General features: G+C 29.6%; 1 protein-coding gene across 1 annotated transcript in view; it reads left to right on the top strand.

Moving 5' to 3' along the window:
- LOC107450980 (T-box transcription factor TBX3-like) overlaps window positions 1–23,080 on the top strand; it is a 105,298-nt gene extending 82,218 nt beyond the window's left edge. The window contains 4 exon segments of the mRNA NM_001323825.1: window positions 9,803–9,949; window positions 14,268–14,344; window positions 15,616–15,752; window positions 22,005–23,080. Of these exon segments, the coding sequence (NP_001310754.1) occupies window positions 9,803–9,949; window positions 14,268–14,344; window positions 15,616–15,752; window positions 22,005–22,648 (1,005 nt within the window). The 3' untranslated portion in view covers window positions 22,649–23,080.
- The last annotated feature ends 267 nt before the right edge of the window (window positions 23,081–23,347 follow it).

Below are 23,347 nucleotides of genomic sequence, written 5' to 3'. Positions count from 1 at the left end.
TCCGTCAATTTAAGCTTACAACGAAATTTTAAACAGAACGAATTCCTAACAAATGTATGAATATTACAAAAGAGGTTCGAGAAAAATTCTCTAATCACTTTAAGTTTACGACGAAACACTATGTAGAACGACTTCATACCAAGTGGAAAATTATCAATACGAAAAAAAAGAAAAAAAAATCGCCACTCATTTTAAGTTAATATAGAAACTCGATATAGAACGATTTCATAACCATCGAAGGAATATTACTAGGAAAAAAAAATCGTCAATCAATTTAAGTTTGCGACGAAGCCCTATATAGAATGATTTCCTAACAAGAAAATAAAATAAAAACTACATCACGCTAAAGATGAGGAATAAAAATCATTATTTATAAAAATAAATAAATAAAATAAAAGATTGACGAATACCTTGTCCTCCACCCCTCCTCCGATTCCGAATCTTCATGGAGGAAAATTGATACTTACTGGTTAAGAATGGTAGCATTAAAATGGAAATTGCTGAGTGTCTCTCTTACCGTATCATTACAACAATTTTTCATTTTCTTAATTTTATTTTTTTTACCTGAATCGGACGTGTGCACCTTTTTAAACGTACCACATGAAGTAGTTATTTACCTTTACCCGTATCTGTTTATTTATTTTGTGCCAAAATGTTTACTCAATGCGAAGTTTATGTTTTAGTTTTCTTTTAAAATGAGATTTAAAATGGCGCCGAATGATACTTCCCCCCCTTCTGTTTTCGCCTCGTTTTTTTCGTTATTTTTGTTTTTATAATTCAAAAGAGCTTCTAGGGTCGGTTGATTGTTATAGTTATTTTTATTTCTCTCAATTTCTCAGTGATAAGTGTTTGAAAAAGCGCAAGAGTGTTTATTTATTTTATTTTTCCCCCCACTGTTTTTAGAAAATAATCGTGTTTGTTTGAGCGATTGTGTTATAGTTTAAACGTACTATTTCACCTGATAAATTGATTTTTATTTTTGTTTCTCTATCTAGAATAGAATGCTTTTTTAAAAGTAAACATTTGAACACTCAGAATTTTATTATTATTATTTTTTTTTGTCACTTGCAATTTCATTTGAAACCAAACAAAAACACTTATAGAAAGAATAATTGATAAATACCTCCATTTGATGGAATGTATGCCCGGGAAAATTTTATCAACAGTAGAATTTCTTATAAATAATATTTAGTTGAAAAGAAAGGAGTTAAAAATTTAGTTTCATAAAAATAAATCGTCCATTTATTGCACTCGGATTAGTTTTATTTTATTTCCGCTTTGAACTGAACAGCCGAGCTATTTTTAGGCCTGCAGATATCTTTTTAATTTTGAACCTAACACAGAAAACTAGGAAACTCTTGGGTCAAGTTTTGAATTTAATGATGGAACACACCCGGACTTGCGTTGCAAGGAGATTTGTTTTATTTCATATTTAATAACCGTCGTTGAACAGTCGATAAAATGTTTGAGTTCAGGACTACTAATGTTTAACTCCGTAGGCTTGTAATTTTGAACCCAATCCTGAAGACAAGGGAACATATGGATCAAGTATTGGAAGAAAATTTCCTTCGTGAAGGATTTTTTGGTGGAACTAACTCGCATTTGCGTTACAAGGAGAGGAAAACCTCCCACGCTTAGCCTAACGGCAAGGGAACTTTAACCCATAATCTGTCAACCACTGACTATATTTTGCGTCAGCACTGTCGTCGGTGCCACACTGATGCGGCATCCGTATCGACCATCCATCGCTGGGATTCGAACCCGGTTCACCTCATTGGGAGGCAAGCACTCTATCCTCTGAGTCACTATGGCTATTAAAACTTTTTTTTAAACAATAGAGGGGAATTTATAAATTTCAAATTCTTGAGAAGGAACCGTGATTGCTTCGCCTTCCAATGAGGTAAACTGGGTTCGAATCCCAACGATGGACGGTCGGTACGAATGCCGTATCCGGCTTACATCGACTACAGTGCTAACGTATAATATCCTCAGTGGTAGACGGATCATGGTTTAGAGTCCCCTTGCCGTAAGGCTAAGCGTGGGACGTTTTCGTGGTTTCTCTCTCCATGTAACGCAAATGCGAGTTAGTTCCATCAAAAAGTTCTGCACGAGGGCAAATTTCTCCCTATACTTGATCCAGAAGTTCTCTTGTCTTCCGGATTGGGTTGTAAATTACAAGGCTACGGAGTTAAACATTAAAAACCCAAACTTTGAGTCGGCTGCTCAACGACTGTTATAAAATTATAAAAAATTCTTGGGAGAAAAAATTAAGGATCAGGAGAGCCTATTTTTATTAATGAATATTACTTTTATTAAATAAGCGAGAAGTTTCAACGCCAATAGTAAATGAATATTCCATAACACGAAACAATTGTTTACCATTGTAATGTTAATATCCTGCTTGGCGTGACAATCTCTTATTAGAATTATATTTATTACCCAAAACAAATGTTGTTCTATAATATCCGAATCTCCTTTCTATCATTTATCATATATGGGGGGAACATTGATATCCCGTTTGGCGTGACGATCCCTTATCATAGTGTCGATAACTTTAGCACAATGTGATGCTTAACTCCATATATTTATAATTTTTTCTTGTCTTTATGTTTTTAAAAAAGATACAATGTGTAGGAAATGAAACCCTCATTAAATTTTCCGAATGATTTTCGTAGTACAACAAAGGATAGGGTGTACTTTGTGCTATGTAGACTAAAGCAAAGAACTTCGCGAATAAAGCACAAATGAAAGTACATAAATAGATATTACTGTTTTACATTTATGTACTTTCATTTGTTCTTTATTCATGTTTTTTTTTTTCGATATTTTTTTTCTTAGTGTACTGATAAATAAAATGAAATAATAATGAATTTCTGGTTAGAGTTGGAGGGGATGACTTAAAAAAATTTATAACTAATTCAGAAATGTAAACTTAAAACTTCTTTTTGTTAAAATTTATGTCTCAACATTTAAAAATAAATAAATAAATAAAAATAAATAAATAAAACGTGTAGTTGGCAAGAAAAATTGAATTTTTCGAAAGTCTTAATCCACAGACTTGAGAATTAAAATATATTTTAGCAGGAAAGATTTTTTTCCATTAATCAAACTTCATACAATGTTTTGTTAAGAAAATTGGTTTGTTGAAAAGAAACGAATAAAGTTATCAGAGTTATAAATTTGATCCTATTTCACACATTTTCATCACTGAAATTTTTGAAAACCATCTTTAAAAAATTTTCATTAAATTAGCATTTGATAAACGTAACTGGTGGTGGCGATACAGCGCTGTACTGTACGGTGAGTCTATACTTTTCTGTTAAAATTGAGTCTGTGCACTAAAGAATATGCAATATAATAACTATATATTTATTTTCTTTTAAAGTGTGATCAAAATCTACGATGATCTCAAAGCATGCTAGAATTTGGAATTGGTAAAACTAAAACAACGTTAACTAACAAAAAAAATTTTTTAAATAATTAATAATGAGAAAAATGTTTCTTGTCATAATTATAATTATTCTTTTCTAAATATCGGAAAATATAAAAATATTCGACATTTTCAGATTATTAGATTGTCTCTTAAAGTAAAAGTATTGGTTATTTAAAAAAAAAAAAATAGTAAATAATAAAAGTAAATAATTATTAAATAGTCTATTATGCTCATCATTCAAAGTATCAGAAAATGTAAGAAAGTATACACATTTTTCAAAAATGTATACTTTCTTCTTCTTTTTTTTTTTTTTTTTTTTTTTTTTTTTTTTTTTTTTGTAGTTTTCTGCTTGATATCAATAACTGGCAAAAGAACAGGCGCGGAATAGAGAATCATTCAATTGCAAGCGGTATTTCCACAATCATCGCAAGAATAAAAGTTTTTATTCAAATTTATTTTAGTATACATTAAAAAAAATTTATGATCAAAACTGTTATTGTATCAAAGATCGATCGTTAATAAAGCACTTCTATAAAATTTTCCATGAAAAACGATTAGCGAATTTTCCATCGGGAGCGAAATAAAGGGGGAAGAAGGAAAGGGAGAAGGAAAAAAAAAGAAATCGTCTGCGCATTTATTTCCCTGTACGCAATGACAAAACGTTTGAAGGAGGGACCGAGAGAGATAATGTCATAAAAAATTTACCACCAAAAAATAAATAAATGAAATGAAGGAAGATAAAAATTTTACCCCCTGATGCAGTTATCAGCGATAAGCACTCTGGAAGACCTAATCACATTTAGAACTCATTTTTCTTCTCTAAAACAAAGAAGCCCCGGGCTGTATCATCCCTAATTATAACCTAAAATCATTGAAGCTGGTAGTTTTTTAGTTTCCCCAGGGGAGGGGTTGCAGCTATATGAAGGGGGTGCCTACCACCTGCCGTCTAGTCACGTGATGAAAAGGGGGGCCCAGAAGACGGATGCGATTCTCGCAGCCAGCAATGAGCCAAAAAATCGTCTGCTTTTTTTCTTCTAGTAATTTTTTTTTTTAAATATTTTTTCCCTTTACAAACCTGGCAGCAGTATTCGAATATGTGGATCTATATATTATATTGTTTTTTTTTTCATTCTTTTTAACAAAGATTCTTCATTCGAAACAAAAGTGGCTCAATAAATTTTAGGAAGTCTATTTTTTTTCTCCACATTAATGAAAGTGTAATGAATGATATTTATTTTACTTTTAGCGATCTAAGAATGATTGATGATAAATAAAATATTAACGACTGAAGAATGGTGATTTTTAATCCTCTCATTTTTTGGGAGTTTTGTCAGTTTTCTCCCTTTTTTTTCCAGCTGAAATTTCTTTTAATTATAGCACAGTAGTTGATAAAAGAAATAGGTATCTCTGTTAAAAATAAGCTGTAACATTTAAATAAATTATTTTCAATGAAATCAACTTTAAAATAAAATTTTATTTTAAATCGTCTGCTCTTTTCTATAGTCATTTAATATTAATTTTATCTTTTCTTTTTACAAATCTGGCAGCAGTATTTGAATGTGTGAATCTATATATTAATGCGCTTTTTTTAAAAATTCTTTTTAACAAAGATTCTTCATTCAAAACAAAAGTGGCCCAATAAATTTTAAGTAATCAATTTTTTTCCCCTTCCACATTAATGAAAATGAATGAAAGATATTTAATTACTTACTTTTAACGATCTAAGAATGATATAAGATAAATAAAATGTTTCGGACTCGAGAACGATGACTTTTAGCACAGTAGTTGATAAAAGATATAAGTATCTCTATAAAAATAAACTGTAACATTTAGATAATTAATTTTCAATAAAATCACTTTAAAATAAATTTTATTTTAAATCGTCTGCTCTTTTCTATAGTCATGTAATATTATTTTTATCTTTTCCTTTTACAAACCTGGCAGCAGTATTTGAATGTGTGAATCTATATATTTGAAGAAAAAAAATTTTTTCATTCTTTTTAACACACATTATTCATTCAAAACAAAAGTTTCTCAATAAGTTTTAGGAAATTTATTTTATATTCTTTCACATTAATTAAAGCGTAATGAATGGTATTTATTTTACTTTTAGATATCTAAGAATGACAGACGATAAATAAAACATTAACTGCTGAATGGTGATTGTTAATCCTCTCATTGTTTGGAGAGCAATCTCACTTCCCCCTCTTTTTTTAGAGGAAAATTTATTTTTATTATAGTAATAAAATCACTATAATGTAAAGTAGATAATTAAAGATATAGATAATTTTGGTTAAAAATAATTTAAGCAGTAACGCTAAAATGATTCGTTTATAATGAAATCAATTTTAAAATAAAATTTTAATTAAGATTGTCGATTGCCACTTTTTTTCGATAGCATTTTTGTATTGTTATTATCATTTCCATTTACAAACCTACAGTATCCGATTGTGAGAAAGTATATATTGCATTGTTTTCATTATTATTATTATTATTTTCCTTCTTTTTAACAAAGATTCGCCATTTAAGACAAAAGTGCGGCTCAGAAATTTTACACAGTTTAATATTTTTTCTTCCACATTAATGAAAGTATAATGAACGGCTTTTATTTTACGTATTTTTAGCGATTTAAGAATGATTGATAATGAAATAAATAATAATGATAGTAGAAGGATAATTATTTACTTTTTATTTACCTTTATTTTTTGGGAGTCATTTTAATAAGCAGCAAGGCTAACGCCAAGGAATTAATTAGCAGACGCTCTTTGAAGTATTCCAGTTAGAAAGGTCTAGTTCTAGTAGCATACCGATGAGTACTTAGCTTTATAGTTATTTTCGTCAGTAACTCCATCTTTTGACGAACTTGGTTATTAATTTTTTAACTTAGTTTGAATAAATGTGTGGTTTCCTAAGTTGAGGGCAACAAACCATACATTTCTATGTCCTTCTGCCTTAATTTTATCTACTTTTCGAATCGTCAGCAGGGCTGAAAGTAGGAGTGAAATAAGAAAACTGGCAGGTTCTTGTGAGGAATAAATTAAGGTGTTTTTATTCTTAATTTTAAATCATTCTTTTTCAGATTTAAAAAAAAGAAGTCTAATATATATGTTATAACATGACATAGCAGTTAAAAAGATCTTAAAAGTCATAGATCTTTTAATCTTCTCAAAAAAAGAAGGGGAAAAGTGCTATAATGAAATAAATTTTTTACCAGTTTTTACACTTTTCCGTCTTTGTATATGTGCTTTCAGACCTAGATCGTCTGTCACTTTTTGCGCACCAGGATTAGTTGCTTTTCTTTATAAAACTGATTTTTTCCTCGTCGAACCAAATATTTTCGATTCTTAAACAGAAAATTTTTTAATCTTTCTGTGTAATCTAATGTCCTTTAAGCTTAAATGACGAAACGGGCTTTCACCATTAATATTACTTAATCGTTTAATTTACTAAATAGCTGCTAGATATAGGGATCATCCTAATATTACGTAAGCATCTAACAAGCTGAGAGGGGATTGTTATTTACTTATTTTTGCAGAAAGAGGAAAGAGCAGTATAAACAATGCTTACGTAACATATTAAAAAACAAGCATTTTTTTCAAAAAATAATGTATATAAAAGTTTATAAATTAATGTATATAAAAGTTATTATTAATGTATATAAAAATAATGTAATAATGTATATAAAAGTTTAAACTAAATCTTTTTTTTTTAAATATAAATTCTCCTTTTTAATGTATGATTCAAAATCAAACGCTTTCTCACACTATTATTCACATCCGCCCTTTTGGTACTACATTTAGATTTTAAGTATGCAAGAAAAACTTTTTAAGTTTTTCCCTTTACTAATAGTGAGAACCATATTATTCCCTCTACCTATTTAATGAACCAATTGTAATTAATGTTTCCGTTTTTTCTTGAGACGTAACATATCATAGGGACAAACTTGTTTTACTTTCCCTACAAAAGGAAAAAATTACAAAAAGGAAATGACAGAAAGGAAAAAAATTTCAAATTTCGAATAAAAGATAAAAGTTGAAAAAAGAAAAAGTTGGAATAAAATTCCTTCGAAGAGTTTCAGAAGTAACACATTTTTCGACTACTCAAAATTTAATAAAATGTTCCAGAACATAAATTTTCATTTATGCAAATTTGCATCTTTTATTTGATCTTAATCCTAAAATTAAATTACTATATAGTGATAGTCTAATGTGAGAAAACAAGCGACTTTTTTACTAAGGTATGGGAGGATGTTGTGATCCAATTATTTCTGCTAACAACAGGGAAGGAATAATCCAAAATTAACAGTTCCAAAATATATAGCACCACATTGAATTTTCCAATTTCAAAGTTTCTCCGTAACTGAAACAATATGAAAATCAACTTTAAACAATTATTTTTCTTTTGAAAAAAATTTTTTTGTTGTCAGTTTAAAAAAAAAAACGAAGAAGAAAAAAAGTGAGTTAACCTCACATGTTATATCTAGTTACTTTGTTAAAATCCAAAGCTGCCAATTGGGCGTTACGAATTGTAATTGATCCAATTTATCATTTTCACTCCTTAGACAATCTTATCACAAAATTGAGCGCACGCCATTACACACCGCAATATTTCATGTTTGTTTTGTTAATTTCTTCCCTGATTTATTCGTGAAAAAATGGCTGGGGAGGACCAAGGATATACTTTCTATCGCCCCCTCCCCCTTTCATAAATTTCATAATAATCAAATAACGATAATAATCTTATTTGTTGCCATTGTATAGCTGGAAAAATCGTGATATTTTTATTTTGTTCTTGAATATTCGTTCCAGAGTATAAAATTCGTTGGCAACGCAGTTGTCATGTAGAAAGATTGATGATTTTTGACAGGAAATGATATCAATATTATATCTCCTTTGTGTGTGTGGTGTGATAATATATTTTTATTTAATTGGCTAAGGTATTAAATAAATTTGACGTAATGGCTTGTTATTGCTTTGTCTGAAATTGATGTGAATTCTCATAAAATTATAATTCGCACTTTTTGTAACCATTAAAAATATATGACGGTTTTAAGGCATGCTCTTCAGCTTAGTTCTTTCCCCCAAAGAAAATAAAATAAAAAAAAACAACCACTGTTTAATCAAGTGTTTTAAATTAAACTTAAAGCAAAGCTTTAATTTTGGCAATTATGTAGTCGATTATGGAAAAAAATTGTCTAGTTTTAAAAATTCACAAATACATTAACTATTTTTTAAAAAAAAAGTGCTAAACTTTTCAAAAAAGTCGCCAATTTGGCAAGATTTTTCTTTCTTACTATCTCCAAAGAAAAATAAATAATAAAAAGAACTACAGTTTAATTGAGTGATTTAAATTAAACTGAAAGCAAAGCTTTAATTTTAAGCAATGTATGCTATCCTGCAGAAGAGAGTAGCCTAGTTTTTAAAAGGCTCTAATACATTTAATATTAAAAAAAAGCAACTTTAAAAAAAAAAGAAAAAGTCACTAATTTAGCAAGATAATTCCACCTAAGAAATCAATAAAATTTTTATTGGCTAAGGTATAAAATAAATTTTGCTGTTATTTTTTTAAGCTTAACGTAAATTGCCATAAATGCATTATTTGAATTTTTTCATAACAGTTAAAAATATACGACGGTTTCAAGAGAAGCTTTTTAAGTTTAAAGCTATTTACCTAAAGAAAATTACAAAAATAAGAACCTTAGTTTAATTAAATGCTTTAAACTAAAAGTAAAGCTTTAGTTTAAAATAATTTTTCCTATTTGCGGAGACAAATTCTCTAAATTTTAAAATGGACGAATAACTTTCATTTTTATTTTATTTTTAAAGAGCGTTAAAATTTGTAAAATATTTTAGCAAGAATAAATCAGCAAGATTTTTAAACATTTTTTTAGCATTTTGAGGGAAAACTAACATTTTAAACTATATATACTATGTTGACTTTTAACGTAAAGAATTATCTGAGATTTAAAACTGAAAAATAACTTAAATATTTAAAAAAAATTAATAAGTTTAAAAAAATCTTCTAATTGGCGAGATTTCTATACTAAAACTTTTAAACTTTTTTAGAATTAGTGAATATTGCGCTGCCTATAAATAGGTTTAATAACTGTTGAAAGCTGGCAACAGTTATGAAAAGAGCATATTATTTACAAAATCGCGTTATTTCATGTAACGCCCGGAGAAATCTAAAAACAAAGCTCTTTCACCAAAAAAAAAAAAAAAAAATTATAGCATTTTGAATTATCATTTAGATATGACGTAATATTTTACATTATCATTATTAATATTTACATTTCATGATTTGTACTTGTAACATCAGATGTGATTCATATAAAGTTGCCCAATGGAATAATAAAATGTTTTATTTCAGACGATCTTGAACTCGATGCATAAGTATCAACCGAGGTTCCATCTGGTGAGAGCAAACGATATTCTAAAACTACCCTACTCCACATTTAGGACGTACGTTTTCAAAGAAACTGAATTCATCGCCGTTACTGCGTACCAAAACGAAAAGGTAATATTTTTGTTTTATAATTACATGTTACAAATCAAACTGGTTTTTTTTTTCGTTTGCTGTTTTTGTTTTTTTACTTTTGTTACTATGTAATGTTAAGTAACAAAATTCCTGGCTCAGTAATTTAAACATGCTTATAATCTAGCCCTCTTGAAAATATTTCTTCTTTTAAGAAATGAAATTAATTAATACTTGGTGCGGTTAATATAGTACCCATTGGCAAAATAGGTGTTGTTTCGAGTTTGATGGCGTGCACGCCTTATTTGGAAGTCATCACACTTTTCAACTTTGTTCAAGAGTAATAGTAAACAGTGCGCATGCGTCGTCGTTGCATGCGTTGCTATGGCGATCGCTGCTGTTTGATAATTTTTTCAGAATTCTTTTTTTTTTATTAATTTATTTTTACAGTTTATTAACTCTGAATGTACAAAAAACTGCGTTTAAAATTGTGACTTTCTTTGATTATTGAAATTTGAAAGTATTCATTTTCGTTGCCGTATTCCATCCAGAACATTATTTGGTATAAAAATATTCCGTATTTTTGTTTCAAATATTACGAATTAAAATTATACGAATAAATTTTGGTTTAAACTGAATTACGTATAGTATTTATATATTCGATAATTCTATTGCAGAGTTTGTGCTGTTTGTTATTTATGTTGTTTTATCCAAATAATTAATAAACATTTGGTAATTTTAATAAGGGCACATAATTAGCACCATTTTTTTTCTCGAATATTAATTTTTACAATTTCTTTTTAATGACTTATTGACTCCAAATGTTTTATATACAAAAGATGTAGCGTTAAAGTAAGTAAATCTATGAACTATGACCTCATATAACGTAAAATATTTGTTTTGTTTTCTAAAAAATAGTAACTCAGTAATAGTTTTTATTATTTTTACACAATCCATCACTAAAAATTAGAAACATAAAATTTTTTTTGCCAATGAAGTCATTATTTGTAATCAATATTCTACATTTTGATTTCAAATGTTATGAATCAATTGAACTAAATGAATAAAATTTTGTTAAAGCTTAAAAAAGAAAATGTTGCTTTAACTTTCTTTTTTTGCATTGGTTATATCGGATTTTTTTTTAATGAAAAAAAAAATGCTTTCGCTGTGAAAAAATTTATTAGATAAGCAGTCTTAAGTGTAAAAAAGAAAACTTTCTTAATAATTAATTAGTTTTTTTAACCGTTTCCTCAATCATAAAAACACCCCGAGGGTTCTGTAAAAAAAACTTTAATGAAATCTAATTAGAAAATAATCTAATATACTTCACTAATGAAATCAAAACAGGAATTTTCTTAGTTTCTAATGAATTTATTTGCTAATTATTGGCAACGTATAATTATTAATGCCCGAGGGAAATGTTCGCAGACGATTTGCATCTAAATTTTTCCTGTCGAAAACAATAAACATCATACGTAATAAATATTATAAAAATATTCATTAGGAAATTAGAATTCTCACATCAATTATTAGAATCTGCGATGATTACCATATGTAATTGTAATTAAAAATGAAAAATATTCTACTTCGTCTGTGTTCTTTGGCGACTTAATCTGGCGAAATCAAATTAGATTAATTGCAGTAAACGAGCCTAATTTCAATAAGGGAATTTTAATTCGTATTTTAGAAGCGAGAAAATTATAAATATGCTTCAGCTGGGAAATTGCCTTTAATTTAGTTTGAAATTTAAATTTTTGTTCAGTGTTAAAATTAAATAATTAATTGCTAATTGCGAGCGAAAATGTTCTTTTAAATTTATCAGTTTCAAAGGAAGCGTGATATTACTTTTTTTTTCATTATTTTATTTTTCACTTTATTAGATTAAGTTTATGTCACTAAAAAGAATACCGTAATAGCTGCCAATTTTTACGCTTTATGCGGAAGAATAGATGTATTATTCATTATTTATTTTGAATAAATAAGATTCATTAATAATATATTAGGGTGGAATTGTCTACCTTAATATATTATTAATGGCTGGGATAAGAATCTCGGATCTGATGTTAGAGCACAATGTCGATTGAAAGCTAATGTAGTCGGTAACAGATAGAAGTTTCAACTTAGTTTTATATTTGTATAACTATTTTTTGCGAATAAAGAAAAAGAAAAAAAAGGGAAAGAAAAGAAAATATGCGCACCTTACATTATTGCAATATGTATTACATGTATGCGATAGGATGTAGTAAAAGCAAAATTTCATATTAGTATAATAAACAATTAGTGAAATTATGAGTTTATTGAATAGGTTAAATCACCAGTATATATAATTTATGAACTTGCTACCTATATTAAATATTTCATTTATCAGAATGATGTTTGAAATTATGCAATTCAGAAATAATGCTTGAAATGATACAAATTTTTGAATCTGTTACATTACTAAAAATGTAAACTTTTAAATATTTTATAAATGAGAATAATATTTGAAATGATGCGATTCATAAATAATACAGTGGGTGATCGGTTAACGAACTGATCGGTTAACGAACAAATCGGTTAACGAACACTTTCACGAAAGATTTTTGTGTTCGGATAACGAACACATATTCGGATAACGAACAATTTCAAGAAAGATTTTTTGTGTTCGGACAACGAAAACATATTCGGTTAATGAACAAAACGAATTCTAACGAACACTTCTCAGCCTGAAAAAAATTTATATTAAACATTTGTGATCATTTTGCATACGAAATAAGATCACTGAAAGGAGAAATGTTTAAAGAAGATGAACTAACGACAGAAGAACTCCAAGAAATTTTGAATGAAGAACACCAAGAAACACAGCGAAATGTGTCTCCTACTCTTGATGTACTAATGATGAAAGAGGACCAATGCCGACATCTGCCATTAAAGATATTTTGAAAAAGTGGGAGGATGTCAGAGCAATGGTCTTAGAATGGTACCCAAACCAAGCTGATGTCAGTAGGGTTGGGAATCTTTACAACGACAATGCTATTAGTTACTTCCGGAAAATCCTGAAAAAGAGAGAAAAGCAATCGACATTGGACCGCCCCTTAAGCATAAAATGAAAAGGATTGATTAATATGCAAGACTATATGTATGTATAATTTTTTAAAAAACTTATTAAGAAATTATACATTTTTTAAAATTTAATTTTTAGGGTCTCCAGAATGAATTAATCGATTTCACATAGAAGTCTATGGTAAATCGATGATCAGTTAACGAACAATTCGGATAGCGAACATAGTCTTGGAACGGATTATGTTCGTTAACCGATCACCCACTACTTGAAATGATGCAATTCATAAATAATGCTTGAAATGATACAAATTTAGAAATCTGTTACATTATTAAAAATGTAAACCGTTAAAGATTTCATAAATGAGAATAATGTTTAAAATGATAAAATTAATAAAAAATGTTCAAAATTATACAAATTTATGAATCTGTTACATTTTTACGCATGAAAACTGCTAAATATTTCATATACAGGATAATGTTATAAAATAATACAATTCAAAAATAATGTTATAAAATAATAAAATTCATGAATAATGTTTAAAATTATACAAATTTAAGAATCTGTTACATTATTACATATGTAAACTGTTAAATATTTCATAGATGAGAATAATGTTTGAAATGATACAATTGGGTACTTGCACTTCAAAAAGAAGATCACTTATACCCACACATGTGATCTATGACGTCATCGCCAGAGGCAAAATTGCGTGTTAAAATTGATCTAAGTTTCTCCACACGAGTTAAAATGTTAAAATATACGTGAAGTTAATTAAAAACAATGCTGTATCGCGCATCAAATTTGCTGAAATAGAATTCTTCTTCGTCTACTTGTTTTGTTTAACTTAGACTTATTATTTGTTTATGTATTTTATTGTAATAGTGATTTATTTTTGTTTTGTGTACCTGGCAACTTCGATGCATGATTAGTTTGTTTTTGTTCCACATGGTTTCGTACTTGTATTTGTGTTACGTAAGAAATAGTATATATTGAAAGAATTAAAATCTATGTCAAAGAATGTAGAATGTGTCATTTAATGGAATTGATACTTTACGGGCTTGGCTTACTCGATATAGAATGGAAAGAACAATTGCTAACGTAAACAAATGCTGCATTTCAACAACCAATCAGGATCGAGATACCCACACTACGTCACTTGCAGGTATCCCATTCAGAAATAATTCTTGAAATGATACAAATTTATGAATCTGTTACATTATTGCATGTGTAAACTATTAAATATTTCATACATAAGAATAATGTTTGAATTGATTCAATTTTATTGAAGTATATAAAAGTAATTTTATCTATTTATAGATAACAAGGCTGAAGATTGACAACAATCCATTTGCCAAAGGATTTCGGGATTCCGGAGCTGCAAGAAAAGATAAAAGGTAAATTGTTATGTGTCAGAACGTGCGATTGAAATAAATAAATAACTAAAAACACATTTACATGAATTAATTAATACATTGTAGTTTAGTTCGAAACTTGCGAAATAATATTAAAAATGTCATATCATTTAAAAAAAATTTCTCTGCATTCTGAGCGATTACAGAGCACTGATAAATGTTGTAACTTCATGACTATTATTTTGCCGAAATTATTAAATTAAGTATAATATACTTGCATATCAGTTACTAACTTACAAACTGGTTACATGTACATAAAAGTAATTATCTACTTCATAAACCGGCATGAGGGTAACTGATTTATAAAATTAATGCATAGATATACGAACAACTAATTTTTGAACGAGTTGCTTTTGTTAACTAATTTGAAATTAATTAAATAATCCCAAGAAACTAAAGTAAAAAGAGTGTCAGAGGGTAAATTTATTAGCTTTAAAAAATTCATTGGAAAAGCTAATGAAGCCTTCCTTTTGACAGAAACCCTTTTTTTAACTTGTTACCTATGTAAACCAGTAGCTGTTTCATTATTCAGGTATGTATACTAGTAGAAACTAATTTATGAATCTGTTACATATGCATATCAACAAGTAATTGTAAAATCTGTTACATATGCATAACTACAAGTAATTGTAAAATCTGTTACATATGCATGGCAACAAGTAATCACAAAATCTGTTACATATGCATACCAACAAGTAATTGCAAAAATCTGTTACATATGCATACCAGCAAGTAATTGTAAAGCTTGTTGCATATGCATACCAACATGTAATTGTTAAACTTGTTACATATGCATACCAACATGTAATTGTTAAACTTGTTTCATATGTATATCACAAACCAAATTAAAAGCATATTTCGTATAAACCAATATAAAATTTACGAACCTATTACCTATACTATATACCAGTTACTAATTTATTAATCTATTACATGTGTAAACGGTTAAATATATCATACATCGACATAATTTATATATAACGCAGTTATTATTTTAACTAAAAATTCACTTGCATTTTTAATCTGTAATTAGTTATTAGTATTATGAAAATAGCAATCATAATTATATATTCTAATTTCACCTTGTTACAGTGACGTCACTATAAATGAACCTATAATATTTCGCTATTACTGCCTCGAATCTGTATTATAATAATAAGAAGCGACAAAGTTATAATCGCTTGATTACTCTTTTAGAAGACAGAATTTTTTCGTTTCTTTTTAGAAGACAGAATTTTTTCTTTTCTTTTCAGAAGACAGAATTCTTTATTCGGTTCTCATTCCTACCAAGAAGAATCGCTAACTGCATCACCACCTGAAGACGGAAGAGGAGACGACGGTGAAGACAGTAGTGATAATGAAAATGTTGATGTTGATACGCCTGATAACGGTAAGGAAAAAAAAAGGCATTAAAATAAATATTTATTTTAGTATGTCCTCAATAAAAGGGTGTCCTCAATAAAATTAATAGTTTTCAAAAATGTATAATTTGACAACAATTAAAAATAATAAATAAATAAATGAAAAAAAAATTTTAAAAAAATTCCTAGCGCAAATTTATGTAACATATATTTTGTCTTCCATAATTCCAGTTTTTAGTTTTAAAATTTGTCAAAAGATAGCGCTGCAAATCTCTTTACCTGCTCTTTTTGTTGTGTTTTGATGCCAGAGTCGAGTATTGACCGTACGATAACAATTTTGAGTATTTGTTTGTTGCTATTCTTTTGCGGGGTTGCTTGATGCACGAATTATAGTGGATATTTCGAAAATTTTGTAATGTTATTTTAAGTTACTTAAAGATTTCAAAATCCTCAAATTTGCGTTTTTCAATCACATTTTCTCTGTTTTATGCGTCTCACGTTCGTAAGACACGGTTTTCAGTAGATCACCGAAGTCAAGCATCACTAGCAAACGGTCAGTTAGTGGGTGGACGAGCACTTTGATCAGCCTGCAATGAGACTAAGGTTACACGGTATCGGTCTTCATAGAACTATTCCACTGAAAGTGCTGAACTTCGAGCGCATATCGGTTTGCTACCCCTGATGGCATGTCGTTCGGATTCTTCTTAGTGGTGTTTCTCAGATCGTCGCCAATAGCCCATTGTGCAGTTCTAGTGCGGCGAATACTACTACTACTTCGATTAATACGTTAACTATCTACAGCACCATCTGTTGGAAAACATTTGAACCAAAATGATGAATTATTTTATAAGAAATGACGACATGTGAGATCATTTTGCTGCAAAGTATAAATAAGTAAATAAATAAATAAATAATAATAATAATTGTATTGCTATTATAAATTTTTGAAAACAATCAAATTTATTCATTAAGATTAACACCATTCCATAAATTTACCCTGTTCTTATATCATATTAATGTTTATTAAAATAAATATTAATATTTTATTTTTAATTTATTAATTAAAATAAAGCAATAAGGCAATCAAGGCAATAATGAAAGTTATTGCAATTAAAGTAATAACTTTGAATAAACAGTTTCCGTGATAATTAAACAGAAGAAAAAAAATCACGACTCTGACTCGCTTCGCATTTTTGCAGAAAATTATCGAAATAAAAAAGTTTTACCCACTTTTTTTTAATAATTATAAGAATTCGAAAATAAGGTTGTCTTTTTTTAACCCATGTTTTATTTCAGGGGAAATGTTTCGTTCTAAAATACAGTAATTAAACTTAGTATTTTCCCCAAAAAATATTTAAATACAAAATTTTTAGCCATTTTTTTAAAAAAATAATTATAGAAATTCAGAAATAAAGCTATCCTTTTCTGTTCATATTTTTTTAGTTCTGAGGAAACGCTTCTTTTTTTTAAAAAAATACAGTTATTAATCCAAGTTTCAATATACCATTTTAACAGTTGTCAAAATATCGTTTGATTATTGTTATACTACAATAAGTACCCCTTAGTACATCACTAGCACCTAATTTTACACGTAAAATAAGTTGCGTGCATTGGTATCATATTATCTCACCCCACTTTCCGTGTTTCTTTACATTTCTTATCACACGATTTTATAAATTTTCCAACTAAGCCCCCCCCCCTTTCCAGCAATAGATCTAATGTTCCTCTACCTTTTTCCCCTTTCCTTTAATACAATAATGACTGATTCCATAAATTTACCCAAACGACAATTTCTTCAGAAAAAAAAAAGAAATCTTCATACCTTCCACTAGTTTTGGAACACTGCAAAATTACAGGTCTCTAACAGCATCCGTTCTGAGCTCCAAGTGGCGCTAAATAGAAGAGCCACGCCCACAATTGCCACTTTTTTTTTTGTAGTGGGAAACGCGAAGTCAAGGGTGTCGAAAAGAGCGATCATAACTATAGTGGTTTATTCGTAACCCCTTATTAACTTTTTGTCTTATCACCTTACACCACCTTATTGCTTTTATATTAAAAAAATAATACTAAAATAAAAACTTGTTTTGTCTTCGAAAAGGTAATAAAAAACCTCTGACTACTACAATATCGTGTTTTCACGAGTGAAAAATCATTTATTTCGAATAAATTAAAACGAGTGCCAAAAATAATTCTCTCAGCGCTCACTGTAAAAAATGTAACTGAAACTTTCTTCGCTTTTGACGAAACCATTTAAAAGGCTGATTTTCGTCGTAAAATGAGATGATACTTTTTTACGAATAATACGCTTTTTTTTTTCTTTAACTGTTTACAACTGTTATTTATGACTGTTAGGTCAAGTTCAGCCTATCTAAAACCAGTGCTGTAGAAGCTCATTTTGTAAAAGTCACAAAACGTCGATATGGAGTAAAGCCACAGTTTTGTGAAAATAAAAAGCATTTGTGGCTTAATATTTTAATATTTAAAAACTTACTCCAATGCTGCATTACCTGGGTTTATAAAAATTTGAAAAAACTGAGAATAAGGCAGTGATTTTGATAATTTTCCTCTGGATCAGTGTTTCCAAACCTGGTACGCGTACCCCCAGGGGTACGGAACTGTTTAGTGGAGGTACGCGTTCTTATGAGAAATATCTTGCAACAAACGAAAATTTCACAAAAATTTATTTAAAAACAAAGCTAAGCGTGAAAATTTACGATTACGTATTTTTCTATTAGCTATATTTTGCAGAGTAAACAGTTAATAATTAGTGGTGTCAACAGCCAGTTGTGATTTTTAAATTTTTTTATAGTAAAGGTTTGTAATAAATTCTACTTATTTTGATTATTTTTTAACGTAAAATATGGATCGCTGGTTAGTATCTACAAAACTTTGTACCAAAAAAGAAAAATAAACCTATTTTTAAAAAAATACATTCATTTTTTTTATTAATGGTACACAGCTTTACGAAAAATTTAAAGAGGGTACACAAAAATCACAAGTTTGGAAAACATGATCTAGATGGAAAGATGTCGCCAAATTGGCGATTTATAAAAAAGTTTAATAACTCTTAAAATATTTAAGTTATTTGTCTGTTCTAAAGGCCAGATAATTCTTCACAACAAGAGTATATCTATAGTTTAAAATCATCGTATTGTTTCAAGTGTAAGCTTCGAAAAATAGCATAAATGGTTAATGCTCCCGAGCAAGATTTTTTCCGAAGTGACGAAATAATTATCGCCTCTTTTTCGTGGAAACGAATTTTGTCAAATTTTTCACTCTTCGCACATGAAATTAATTACATTCTTTAAAATGATGTCAAAAATTTTATACTTTACTATTCAAAATTGTTAAGCCTCTTGAAAAGTGGACAAAGTTAACCGAAATTCTGCAATTTTTAGTTTGTTGTACTATGCCAATTTTTTAAAAATATTTTTGTTGCATCTGGAGCAGTTAATATCTCTATACCATAATTTTTAATAATTTTGAGTTATAATCTTCGAACAGTGTTCCCACGACTGGGAAAAAATAAATGAGTTTTAGTTAAGATTTTTCCAGACTACTGAAAGATGCTTAAATTAAGCTTTCATTTGAGAAGCATGAAATTATTCCCGATGCATTTTTTTGAACCTATATATATTTCCTTTAAATGAAACATTTATTGGTAGCTTAAAACATCTAGATCTATCTCACTTTCGCTTCCACTTGAAAAAAATTCCAGACAATGGTAACCCTGTTCGAAACGGGTTTAGAGAAAAAAGAGAAACAGAACAAGGAAAAAAAAAGAGGGGTAAGAAAAATAATAATAAAAATGAAAATAACAGGAAACCGAAAAAAAATCGGAAAAAAAGGAAAAAAAATTATAAAAAAAACCTGGAAAATAAAAGATATAATCTTTTCATCAGCTCGCACGATTATATCCGCAAAAAGGAGTGCTTTCTCCTTTTGCAGCACTCCTTTTTGCGGATATAATCGTGCGAGCTGATGAAAAGATTATATCGTTTATTTTCCGGGTTTTTTTTAATAATTTTTTTCCCTTTTTCTCCGTTTTTTTTTTTCGGTTACTGTTTTCCTCTTTTTCCATTGGTCTACGTTTTTTTTTCTTTTTGTATTTATTTATTATGATATATATATAGTAATATGACCCTGCTGTAAAATTTTAAGACAAATTAATTATTACATAATTAACTGTGTTATTAAACTGTACATTCATTAAATCATAGATTTGTTACTGTCTTCGTTACCTATAAAATATATATTCAATTCTTATTGGATATTCATTAATGCCCACAGAATGCATATTCAATTCTCATTGGCGTACATCAATATTAACATCATTGATCGAAAGAAAAAAAGTGCCGAAAGTCATTAAATCCTTTCTTCTATTGACGTGGATTGTGGCGATAAACCTTTCCGACATTTCGACACGCACAACCACATAACACGTTTTCTGAAGCCAACAATGAAACCATCTAATGGAGAGAAGTGCGAAATAATTGATGAGATCTTTCGCCAAGTCGATTGCAGGTACTTGGATCAGCCATTGCCTCTTTTTCCTCGCATTAGAATGCTATTTATTACGTGTACTTTGCGTGTGAAAGAGGCAGTTAGTCGACAGTAGCTGGCTAAAGGATTTGCATACTCGGGGCATTATTGTAACGCCTTGGCGCTTTTCTTTTCCTTCTAATGGCGTGAAATGAATTCCGTTTTCTAGTTTGCTACAAACCGGGAATATTAAGCATCCAATTTTATACGTGGAAGTGGAAACGCATCGATAATTTATGAGAAAAATAATACCTATAAAATGACTGTGATATACCGCTTTTTGTGATAGTTTTCTTTTCGAATTTGAGGGTATTAGTTGTTTCGAATATTAGAAAATCGCTCTGATTTTTCTGCGTTAATATACAGAAAGCACGCTACCTTTGTTTTCAAAATCAACTGAATATTTATATCATAATTTTTTGCATAATGATCCGCCTTATATTTACGATAAGAACATTGCAACCAAAGTTGTTTATACCTTATGCAAATTCTTAAAATCAACGTATTAAAAAAAATCACGTTTGTTATTTATACAGTCATATTACTTTAAAAAAAAACATGAATGTCAAAATCACGAAGGACAGAACCGCGAAAGTCAAAATAATGTAGCACCTCCTCTAATCTACCAAATTCAACAATCACCTCCTACATCAGAAAGCCTCCACACGGTTTTTTTATAAGTAGTCTGCGCAGACTATTTTAAAAGTGAACCAGCTGTGCGCATGAACCCATATTCTTCTATATAAGTAATTGGGAGAAATTTATCTAATATATTTGAGAATTGAATTTGTGGTTTTTGACAAGTATGACAAACCAATCATATTCATAAATTAAACAAATTTTAAGAAATACATTTGCTACCACTTTCTTAATTTCACTAGATTTTAAAAGAAATGGCTTTTTTGTAAACCGATTTACCTTCATGGTGGTCTGATTGGACTACCAAGTAAAATTCCGTAAGGAGTCTTTCAGTTATCGGAGGCGATGGAGGGTATAAAATTCTAATTGTTCTTTTAATACCTTTTATTTAATCTTGACAAACTCATATTACAAACTAATCACAGAGAAGCCAACTGCTCCGTATTCGACAAAATATTTTAAAATAACGTTAGTGAACTACAAACTAAGATTTGCAGATTTTTGGTTAATTTTTTAAAAGGCTCAACGCAGCTTAAGTGTCCTAGTGTTTTGATTTTATCGACTACTTGGGCCGCGAAGCGCCCCCTAAGCGAAGAGCCCCTCTCTAACTAATTCATCTAGAATTTTAACACTGTTTTGGTTGAGCATTGAAGTAAGCAGGCACTGGCGGTTGCTTTTAGTAGCTTTAAGTATAACAAACTGGAGTATCACATAAGCCTTTGAATTATTCAGAGAGGTGGTGAGTAAAAACCTTAGAAATCGAATTTACTAAATCAAGAATCATATAATAAAAGAATACCATTCAAAAATATTTATCAGTTGTCCGAAGCAAGTTAGCATCTACGAAATCAGCATTATCTCCTGAAGGTCGTCACAAGAACGTTACACCATCGAAGTTGGAGAATCTACTTCCAATTTAGATATTCCGATAATCTAATCCGACTTTCTATCTCTATCCAAGAGTTGTTTATTTCTAAAACTTATTATATTATTTCGTTTAAAAAAAAAATTAAAATGNAAAAAAAAAAAAAAAAAAAAAAAAAAACATTAGCGATAAAAATTCTATATTTTTGATATCATTAATTTATATTTTTTCCCAGATGATTTAGAACCACAGACTCTCATCAATGGTCACCATCAAACGCATTTATCTCCTGGCAGCAATTCCATCAGAATGTTCGAATCGAACAACTTAACCAGAGGGTCGCCAACATCTCCCGTTGGTTCTATTTCTCCAGGGTCATCGATTCCAACTGCAGAACAGAGACTTATGCAGGAAAAGCTTTTTGGTGGATGTACAGATCTAGCAGGTGGCTTGGACAATTTGCAAAAGTACCTGCCTCTGCCCTACCCTCCGTCCTTCTATACTGGTCTACTTGGACATCTACCCTTCTTGATGCCCGGTGCCCAGCAACAGATGGGCTCCCTTTTTTCTCCTAGTGATGGTGCCCAGCTAGCAGCCATGCGTCAGCTCCATGCTCAATTGGGTCACAACCAAAGACTTTTGATGGATGGACTGTATGATGGACTTGCTAACAACCAGGATGTACCAAGCAATGGCGGAACTCTAATAAAAAGCCCAAAGGCACATCGATTTGCACCTTACAGTCTACCAGCAGTGTCCAGCGCAGAAGCGTCTGCATTTCACCGATTGGCCACTAGTGGTCAGTTGCCCCCAACAACAATAAGAAGTGACACGGAAAATTCACCGTCGCCAAAAGACCCTTCGCCTCCGAAAGACTGATTTAAATAAGCTTTGACACACATTTAAAGCAGTTTTAATAAGCCAAAGAAAAACTGGCGGAACTTGAAATTCGTGAACTCAAATGGAATGATGCTATATTCATTATCCACCAACCCATTTTCTTGGTGAATGCATGAAAGTTACATAATAATTTTTTTTGGCAATTTTTCAAAAAATTCGGAAAATTTTCAACAAAAAAAAATGAGTTTTCTGAAAAAAAGAAAACAAGTGGATCGTTGTTGTAGGTTACAGTTGGCCAAAGTGTTACCTAACATTCCGTGAAACTGGACTTTCAGTAACCTCACGTCCCATTGCATTTCCGTTACTATAATCATGATGTGTATGTTGACTGTGATAGAAATTACGGGGTTGTGCATACTGGCATACACATGATGACATGTTGACTAACCGGTGCCAGTGATAAAAAAAAAATATTCGAAATTTCGTTCCTATAACCTTATCGAATGTTCTCAACCAATTAACCCATTTAAGGAAACGAGATACCAAAATTAAACAAAGAAGTCACAGTATTAACACCATTTTAAAATTAAATATTCAAAATTATAATTGGCATCATTATGTTTCCAACACCACGTGACGATCCACGTGTTTCCAACACCACGTGATCTAATCGTCGCTAGTTTGTTTAAATTTGGATTTTCGTTTGTTTGAATGGGGATAAGAAACGTAAGTTGTTAT

Source organism: Parasteatoda tepidariorum, chromosome 6, assembly GCF_043381705.1.
Source record: "Parasteatoda tepidariorum isolate YZ-2023 chromosome 6, CAS_Ptep_4.0, whole genome shotgun sequence".
Taxonomy (NCBI): domain Eukaryota; kingdom Metazoa; phylum Arthropoda; class Arachnida; order Araneae; family Theridiidae; genus Parasteatoda; species Parasteatoda tepidariorum.
The sequence above is the reverse complement of the archived record's forward strand: the minus strand, read 5'-3'. Positions and strand labels throughout refer to the sequence as shown.